Below are 10,122 nucleotides of genomic sequence, written 5' to 3'. Positions count from 1 at the left end.
GCCCCCCCCAACCATAATCATTGGCCCCTTGCCCACTGTGTGTATCGGTACATGTGTGTACACATGTATGTGTGTGGGTGTTTGAAAAATAATAAAGGGAATCCAGGACAGATAATCCCTTCAGGACCAGTGGCAAGAGTGGTGATACCGGGAGGGTGGAGCGAAGGTGGGGTAGAAAGGGGGAACCGATTACAAGGATCTACATATAATGTCCTCCCTGGGGGATAGACAACAGAAAAGTGGGTGAAAGGAGACATTGGATAGTGTAAGACAAGACAAAATAATAATAATTTGTAAATTATCAAGGGTTCATGAGGGAGGGAGGAGCGGGGAGGGAGGGGAAAAATTAGGAGATGATACAGAGGACTCAAGCAGAAAGCAAATGTTTTGAGAATGATGATGGCAACAAATGTGTAAATGTACTTGACACAATGGATGGATGGAAGGAATGTGATAAGAGGTGTACGAGCCCCCAATAAAATGATGTTTTTTTTAAAGCAACTTACAAGAAAGTATAACTCTTGAAATGCACCTCTGTTTACACTCTGTCTCCTTTCCAGGTTACTCTGCTTGGTCCATTGGTCTGGTGATGCTGGGGAAATTCGGGATCACCTCGGCTTTCTCCATGCTCTATGTCTTCACCGCAGAGCTCTACCCCACCATGGTCAGGAACATGGCTGTGGGCATCACATCCATGGCCTCCCGAGTGGGCAGCATCATCGCCCCCTACTTCGTTTACCTTGGTGAGATCTGTCTTCCCTCTTTGTTCTTTCCCTAAAGTAGTTTGAAACATAGAAACACCAGGCGTGCATTATGAAAAATCCGAACAGCAGAGAAAGTCGTCGAAAAAGTACAAAAGTTTCCATTTTGGAAAAGAACAAATGCCCTGCCCTCTAGTCAATTCAGGCTCTTAGCGAGCCTCTGGGACAGAGCAGAACAGCCCCGGGGAGGTTCCGAGGCTGTCAATCTCTGGGAGCAGAGAGCCTCCCCTTTCTCCCACGGAGCAGCAGCTGGTGGTTTCAAACTGCCGACGTGGCAGGTAGCAGTCCAGCTCATCACCCCTTAGGCCACCAGCTTTTCACTTCTCTGTTCAGATCTGAGACCAGCTGCCCAGCAGCGGCGCTTCATGCTGCAACCACTCGGAGCTAGGTCAGACACGAAAAATTCAAGGACACAGTCCTGCAGACCGCCAAGTAGGCCGAGATTCCCGACGGTAGCTACAAACCTAGGTGTCTCCATGGCATCTACACTTCAGGTCTTGCTGACGCTAATTCAAGGCTTCCTGCTGCAAGTTCAGAGATCCTTACCATCGCCAACGCTAATGAAAACTGGTCTCTGATGTGCTCAAAGTCATCTTCCAGTGTCTTCTCTGTCGGCATCAGCAGAGCCAGATCACACAGTCAAGCCATGAATGACCCAAAGAGACTCTCAAACAGGAATGTATTCGTGTGACTTTGCTGACTGAACTCGCACCGCAGGCCTAGAAACTCGGTGATGCCCCTTCAGGTGCACCTCAGATGCACTTCTGGTCTGGAGTCTTTGTTTTGGAAAGATTGTGTCTCAGGGATCGAGAACCAAATTCTTTGGCTAAAGTTAATGCACTTCTCTCCCCAGTTCCCCAAGTCACAGTCCCTAGAGGTAACCAATAGTCACTGTTTGGGGAGGAACCCCTCAGACGTTATGTTTTGCACAACTGTGTGTGTGTGTGTGTGTGTGTGTGTGTGTGTATTACACCCAAGAAAAGTATATTACTCACACTCTTTCGTAACTGTTTTGTTGCTGCTTTTGTTCATGTCCCATGGTATCACAATATGTTTCCCAATTTGGTTTATTTAGAGCTTCCATCTTTTATATTAATAGCTCCTTGGTGTTCCAATAAACATGTATGCATGATTTATTCCGTCAGGGTCCCGTGGATGGGCATTTATGCCATCTCCAGGCTTTTGCTATTACAAACAACACTGCAATGAATATTCTCCTACAGTGCTTGTGTGCATGCATTTAGATATATCTTTTCTTTCTTTTTCTCTTTCTTTCTCACCCGGCCTTCTTTTCTTTCTTTCTTTTCTTTTTTTTTTTTTTGTGGACAGGGCACAACAAGGGTCTACTGTGGAGGCAAACTTCCTGAGAGACAACTCGGTTGTGCAGCAAAGGGAGTGAAAATAAAACTCGGGACTCCTGAGCTTAGCTAATAGAGAGAGAAACCAGAGTGTTAAAGAAGGTGCTAGGACGGAGATTAACTCTCAGTGGGTATTGGGGTCACTACCCCCATGGGATTCTCTGGACATGGGAAGTCTGCAAAGCGCTGGTTCGTGTGGCCTCTATTTAAAGTCAAAGCAGCGAAATACCAACCGCGAATATTAGAGCTTCAAGTCTAAAGCCCTTGACTTGTGGAAACCTAGGGTCTACAGGCGAGCCCTGACTCTGCTTTGAGTCTGACCTAAGTTCAGACGACATTGAAGTTCTTGCTATTTCACTAGTAATCGTATCTCTGACAACTCCCAGGCGAGCCCAAGGGGGTCCATTTTGTCCTGGGGTTACACAAAGATCCAGGGGCATGTGCTTAATGATTTCCCCCAAATAGCAGGCTGTTGCCTGATTTAAAAGTTGGCACCCTGGGGTCTATGACTTATGACCATATGGTCAGTAGTTATACCCTGACTACACTACATAGCCAAGAGGTGAAGTCCCAGAACCACTGTGGATGGCGTTTTAAACCCCTTTTATTGTGAATTGGGTGAAGGTTTATGGAGTTCACCAGTTTTACATTCAATGACTCATACACTTTCTGTTTCATCTGGTTCTCTACAATCCCTCCAATGTAACCGCCTTCATCCTACTTCCTCCCTGTGTTCCTGAAGTCCTTCCTCCTCCTTTCCTGACCCTTCTGAACGTTGTCCTTGGGCAAATGCCATCTCCTTGATCCCAGGAGCCTTGGTGGCATAGTGGTTATGGGCTGCTAACCACAAGGTCAGCAGTTTGAAACCAACAGCTGTTCCATGGGGAAAAGACAGGGTTTTCTACTCCCGTAAAAAGTTACAGTCTCAGAAGCCCACAGGGGCAGTTCTACTGTCCGATAGGATCACTAGAAGTCAGCAAAGATGCAATGAGTTAAGTTCGAGTTTGATTCCAAAAGGTCAATTGCTCTAAAGTGTGCACACACCAGTAGTACTACTATTCCCCTTATAGACCTGCCTGCTGTTTGGATGAAAATTGAGCTACAGGTATGAGTTCAGGTAAAGATCTGGAGGGTGAACAAGGACCATAGTCTTGGGCTTTCTATCCAGCCAGCAAGTCTGGTTTCTTTTATTATTTTGAGTTCTGATCCACATTTTCTTCCACTCTATCCAAGACAGACCTTATAATGTGATCATTTTCAGAGCAGTTGGTAGTGGTAGCTGGGTACCATCTGGTTCTGTTTTCAAAGTTGTAGAAACTGATGATGTATGGCCCATTAATCCAATGGACTAAATGTTTCTATGTGTGGTCAATTCCCATCACTCTTCTTTCCTCTGGCCAGGAAGAGACCAATAGTTGTACCTTAGATGGATGCTCATGAGCTTTTGAGACCAGCCACTTATGCCAAAGCGAAATATAGACTATGTGGACTATGTTATTCAACTCACCTTGGTGTGCCCCCAGACTATGGTTCTGAGCCTCCACCCTGACATTCATTCCCCTATGGTGCCTGGTTATGTCCAAGAAGGTTTGAAACCTTTACTACCACTTCCATCACTAATCTACTCATCTGTCAATTTGATGTAGTGGTGGCTTGTGTGCTGCTGTGATGCTGGAAACGATGTCACCAGAATTTCAAATACCAGCAGGGCCACCCAAAGTGAACATGTTTCAGCTGAGCTTCTATCCTGAGAGCAGAACAGGAAGGATAGGCTGTCCACTTCTGAGGGAGTACACACTCAACGCCTTGTGAATGGCAGCAGGACGCTGTCCAAGACAATGCCAGGAGATGAGCTCTTCAGGTTGGAAGGCACTCAAAATAAGACGGGGAAGCGCTGCTTCTTCCCAGTAGAATGGGCCTTATGGACTTGGATGGAGTACAACATTTGAGACCTTCATTTGCTGATGGGTCATGACTCAAAATGAGAAGAAACAGCTGTAACAGCCCTTTAATCATGGGAACATGGACCATGTGACGTCCAAATTTTGGAAAATTGGAATGTGTAAAAAATCAAATGGAATGCATAAAGAGTGATATCCTAGGCATTGGTGATATGGACGGGTATTGGCCATTTTGAGTTCAGTAATCACATGGTTTACTGTGCCAAGAATGACAATTTCTTTTTTTTTTTTTTTTGAATGACAATTTCAAGAGGAATTTTCTTGAAGTGCAATGTTGTCTGTGACAGGATCATATCGATCTGCATTTCAGGAAGTCCAGTTAATGCAAATGTTATTCAAATGTATGCACCAGCCACTAAAGGTAGTGATGAATTGAAGACTTTTACCACCTTCTTCCATCGAATCGTGATCAAACAGGCAATCAGGATGCATGGATGATTATTGCTGGTTGGACTGTGGAAGCTGGAGAGAAATGGGAAACACCAGTCACTGGAAAATACGGCCTTGGTGAGAGACAAGAAGCTGGCGATCATGTGATAGAATTTTCCAAGACCAACACCATCCTTATTGAAAATACCTTTTCTTCAACAACATAAATGACTACTGTACACATGTGCACCAAATGGAACACAAAGGAATCAATTTGATGTGAGAAGAGACAAGAGAACCTCAATATCACCAGCCAAAACAGGACCAGCTGCCGACTGTGGAACAGACCATCAATGCTCATATGCTAGTTCATATTGAAAGTGAAGCAAATGAAAACAAGTCCACAGAGCCAAAATGCAGCTTTGAAGATATCCCACCTGAATTTAGAGACCACTCAAAACCAGATTTGACTCATTGACCACTACGGACCGAAGACCCGGTGCGTTCTGGAATAACATCCAGAGCATCGCACGTGAACAAAACAAAGGATCTGTGAAAAGACAGGACAGAAAGAAAAGGCCCATAATGGATGTCAGAAGAGTCTCGCAAACGTGCGATTGAATGCAGACTAGCTAAAGGGAATGGCAGAAATGATGAAGTAAAAGAGCTGAATGGAAAACCTCCAAGGGCAGCTCGAGAAGACTCATAGAGTATTATAATGAAATTTACCAAGACCTGGAGTTCCACTACCCAAAAGGAAGAACACATTCAGCTTATTTCAAGCTGAAAGAACTGATGGCCTATTTCAAGCCTCAAGGTGTACTTTTTTGCATATTGAAAGATTCAGGCAAAATATTTAATGATACAAACGTATCGAAACATGATGGAAGGAATTACACAGTTTTATGTATCATAAAGAACTGGTGGACATTCAGCCATTTCAGTAGGTGGAATCTGATCAAGAACCAATGACATTGAAGGAAGAAACTCAAGCTGCATGAAGGCATTGCTCCAAAGCAAGGAGCCAGCTAAACTGTTTCAACCACGTCAAGAAATTTGGAAGACGGCTCCCTGTCCAGCCAACTGTAGGAGATCCATATTTGTGCACATTCCAAAGAAAGGTGACCCAACAGAATGCAGAAATTATGAATTAATGTCAATATGACACTCAAGTAAACTTTTGATGAAGATAATTCAACAACGGTTGCCATAGTATATCAACAGGGAGCTACCAGAAATTCAAGCCAGATTCAGAAAAGGAAGTGGCATGAGGGATATCATTGTTAATGTCAAATGGGTCTTGGCTGAAAGCAGAGAATACCAGAAAGATGTTTACTTGTGCTTTATTGACTATGCAAAGACATTTGACTATGTGGACCACAACAAACTATGGATGGCCTTGTGAAGAATGGGAATTCCAGAACACATCATTGTGCTTATGCGGAATTTGTACGTGGACTAAGAGATAATTGTGCAAAGAGAATTGTGCAAAGAGGGAATACTGCATGGTTTAAAATTAACAAAAGTCTCTCCATCCTTGTCTCTAAGAAGGATCCTGGTTGTACTTCTTCTAAGACAGATTCATTTGTTCTTTTGGTAGTCTGCTCCTGAGATGGTCCATTATTATACAGGGTGATGTCACGTCCCCTTTGTTTTTCCCTATGCTTTCAAACATGCTCAGCTGGCTCACTGGTAGACCAGAAGAGATGAAATCCAAGGTAGAGCATTCTACGCCATGATAGTTAATCCTGTTAGTTACACAGACGTATCAGAGAAGCTTCAGGTTCAAAGTTTTAATTTCTGGTTTAGGTCAGATTAACTTCATGGGTGTCTTGCTCCTCCGTAATCTCTGTGTGCAGGTGGGAAGGAAGGAAGACGAGGCCTATCCTGCTCCCATTGCAGTCCCCCAGATAAAGGAGAGCGGGGAGGGGCGGAGGGTGTTCTTCTAATACATCTAAAGCCAGACTAGTAAATGCTCTCTTCCTATATCAGTATTACTTGATTACATCTTAACGTTAAAAACAAGTCCAGGCACAGTGCTTTCACGGAATGTGTGCCCGACGTATATTGAATTCAATTGAATTGAAAATATAACGTAGTTTAACATTTTCTTTCAGAGGCTCCTGACTCTGTGAGCCCCTGATGCCCACTAGTGTCAAAAAAACAATAGCAAAGACCTTTTTTGTGACTAGCATCTGTCCTTGCAACAACTTGGTCATCCTCTTTCCTGCTGCGATTCCTCACCCCACCCCCATCTCCAACAACCCCACCTTATGAGGGGAACTTGGGTAAGCAAAGATTTCCATGGAAGGCACATCTGTCACACATGATTAAGTATAGCTTACAGAGGACCATCTGACAGGGCAGCACTTAAAATAATACAAAATCAAGCAGGTAAATGATTGTAGAAATGTAGTCAATGGCATTTGCCAAGAAGTTTGGTTACATTTTGCCTCCTGACAATGTTCAGACTTATAACTGTTCTCAAATACTACTTGAAACTTGACTCACAAGCGCTTCCTGGGGGTCCCCGTTTTGTGTTCATGCTCCAATTGGCATTCGTGCATCCCGTGTTTTACAGGTGCTTATAATAGAATTCTGCCCTACATCCTCATGGGTAGTCTGACGATCCTGATCGGAATCCTGACTCTTTTTTTCCCTGAGAGCTTTGGGACACCTCTCCCAGAGACCTTTGAGCAGATGCAGAAAGTGAAAGGGTAAGTCGAACTTGAAAACAGTTAATACCAAGATGCCCCAGCAAAGAGTAAATGCAGGAGAAGAGCGAAGGAGATTCACCAAAAGGAGAGTATTAAGTCGAAACCAACTCCCCAGGAAACAAAGCACATTTTAACTGCATGTCATTACAACTCTCTTGTGGTGTGACAGTGTGGAATAGGGCTCAGAAATAAGCCCAGGAGGTGTGAGCGTTCGCAGATGATGAAAATAGCAATTTGGAACCGGTGAGGGGAAAAGTAAATTATTCAATAAAGGCATTAGAACATTCCACTGTCCATCTTGGGAGAGAGGGGGAAAAGTTCAATTCTACTTCAAAGTACGTTAAGATCAATTACAAAGAGATATTAAAATCGGCCCCCAAAATAAAATCATAAATGTACCAGAAGAAAATAAATGTTTTTTATAATCTCAAAGAAGACTTTCCTGGGCATGAAAGAACAAACACAGAACAGAAAAGGAGATGTGTCTGATAGCATAATTTTAAAATTTTTGGTATCGTAAAAATGAAACCATAAATAAAGACAAAAGTCAACAAGCCAGGGGAACTATTTGCAACTTGGGGTGGCCAAATTCAGGGCTAATAGTATACAAAAGCTCAATGAGAAGAAGGCAAAGAACTAAAAGGGAGGAAATGGCAAAGGACAGGCAGTTTAGAGAATAAATGTAAGTGGCCAATAGGCATCTGGAATGGGAGGGAAAAACAAATTTGTCTACTTAATGGAAAAGCGAAGCAATTTGATGTCTTATTTATTTATCTAGGCCTACGAGATTGGTAAATCTTTAAGAGATTAGTGGGTTTGGTAGAACTTCAGGTTCTAGAGTGAAACTGCCTACTTTCAAAGCCCTAGCCCACTGTGTAGACTTGGAAAAATAACTTAAATTGGTCTAAACCTTAATATTCCCTTGCTACATGGGGCTATCTCATAGGACTATTGTCAGTTTCCATAAAGCAACGTGTTTCTAGTCCCCGGCTATGATAAAGGTTGGTCTATAGCTGAACAGATTCTGATGGCTGACAACATATATAGTGTAGGATAAGGAACCCAATTTTGATCAGTTGTTTTCTTTTAATTATATGACGGCTTCATTATCAACCTTAATTTGCTAAGAATTCCATGCTTATCTTTCCATCCTTTCTCATGGGAAAATGTGAAAGGTCTTGTTTATGTTTCACTTTTAAAGGGCCCCAAAGTTCTGAAACATAAAGTGTTCATGGGGGGGATGGAGTGCTGCAAAAAAAACCCATGGGAAATTCCCATTATCCTTGAATTCCCTTTTTCCACAGACCTTTTGAAGCTTCCTTGTATTTGTGCTAGACTCAGGAGGTTCTTGTTAGAATTAAGGTCGCTACTTGTTCATCGACTGGAGAGAAGTTGTTCAGGGTCAGCTTGGCATTTCGAGAACCAACCTTGAATATCCCATTTTCTGTAGCAGCTCTTTTATTTTCAGGTTCAGATCCAGGAAAGAAACAACAGAGCCCATGGAGAGAGAGGAAAATCCCAAGGTTCTGATTACTGCATTCTAATACGATGTTGACCCCACCTGCTGAACTGGAACAGAGACAGCCAAGAAACGAACGTTCTTCTGCTAATGGAGGCATGGCAGTGACTAGCACTAACAGGACCTTACCACTGAGACACGGCGTCGCATTGGAAACACTAGACCACCGTTCCTGATCATTCTCTTACTTTTAAAAAGAAGCCATTTCTAGAGAATAGGAACCATTTCTTCACGAATTTGACAGAATGGGTTGGAAGCCTCTTATTTATTATTTCATTTTTTTGGAAATGGCTTAGTCAAGAACTGGTTAAAAAAATCCACATAAAGATGAACACTTGTTTCCAAACACAAATACTATTTAAATAATGTTATTATACTAACGCAGCTATTAGGTGACAGCAGTATACGCTTGTGTGTTTGTGGAAGTGAAGCAGTATATTCAAAAGTATAATTGCTTTTGAAGGGAAGGCTTACGGACTACCAAAGCCAAATGATTATACTCACTATTCCTACAAAGAAAGCTTTATACACTCCGTTGAGAGGGATTGATGGCTCATAATCAAACCGTGTTTTCCATGTGACGTGCAGCAAGAGATCAAGTTACCGGGCCGTGGGACCAGCAGCCTTCACGGGGAGAGAGAGGAAGGCTACAATTTCAACAGCTGTTCCTCACAACCATCTAATGGTCCACATCTGCATTGCTCCTTACGATTGCGCAACGGACCCCTCCCTTTCACAAGACTGGCCTAAGAAATATTTTGCTGGTAAATGGAGAATCGGGAAAACCACACCAACCAGTTGGATTAAGGGAGAGATAGTTTGTGTGCGCCGCAGCCAAGAGGGGCCAGCACCGAGGAAGAAGACAATCACCGCCAACCATCTGGAAAGCCTATGAAGACACAGGTTTTGCCTTGAATACACACCTTTCTAAGCACAGTATTCACCTGTCGCCTCTCCCGCCGCCAGGTGTGCACCAGTCCCACAAACAAGCAGTGTCGAAGGTAAAAACCACGGGTGGGATAACATACGACGGGCTCCAAAAATGTTCCTGGGCAAATGGACTTTTTCCAGGCATCTTCTCAAGGCTCCCGATAGTACCATAAGCGCAGACTCTATCAGCGCTCCAGCTCAGAGCTGACAGCAAGCAGGATCTGCTCCTCGAGCCTGGGGGTGGCAGGTGGCAGGGCCAGGGGCTTCCCTGGGAGCAGCACTATAACCAGCTACGGACCCCTTCACCCACGGGGAGAAACAGGCAGTCACTGGGTGGTGGGGTTATCTTAATGCTGCCTGGTGGCTCCGTCTCCCAAGATGCGTGATCTCCCAAAGCAAATTTCCTGGTGTACCATCTTGATGGCCTGCTCTCACCCGTCCACCGCCCTTCAATGGAACATTTCTGATGAGCTCCGTATTTTTCTCAGTATCGTTCCATTGGTAGCA

General features: G+C 43.7%; 1 protein-coding gene across 1 annotated transcript in view; it reads left to right on the top strand.

Annotated features, from left to right (window-relative positions):
• Nucleotides 1-8,993, top strand: part of LOC101652870 (solute carrier family 22 member 4) — a 55,817-nt gene extending 46,824 nt beyond the window's left edge. The window contains exons 8-10 of the mRNA XM_004696601.2: nt 561-743; nt 7,031-7,166; nt 8,635-8,993. Coding sequence (XP_004696658.1) covers nt 561-743; nt 7,031-7,166; nt 8,635-8,710 — 395 coding nt within the window. The 3' untranslated portion in view covers nt 8,711-8,993. The remainder of the gene's footprint in view (nt 1-560; nt 744-7,030; nt 7,167-8,634) is intronic.
• Nucleotides 8,994-10,122: the final 1,129 nt, after the last annotated feature.

Source organism: Echinops telfairi, unplaced genomic scaffold (assembly GCF_000313985.2).
Source record: "Echinops telfairi isolate 266 unplaced genomic scaffold, ASM31398v2 ScPeMD7_7469;HRSCAF=8507_1, whole genome shotgun sequence".
Classification (NCBI taxonomy): domain Eukaryota; kingdom Metazoa; phylum Chordata; class Mammalia; order Afrosoricida; family Tenrecidae; genus Echinops; species Echinops telfairi.
This window is presented reverse-complemented; position numbering and strand designations above follow the sequence as displayed.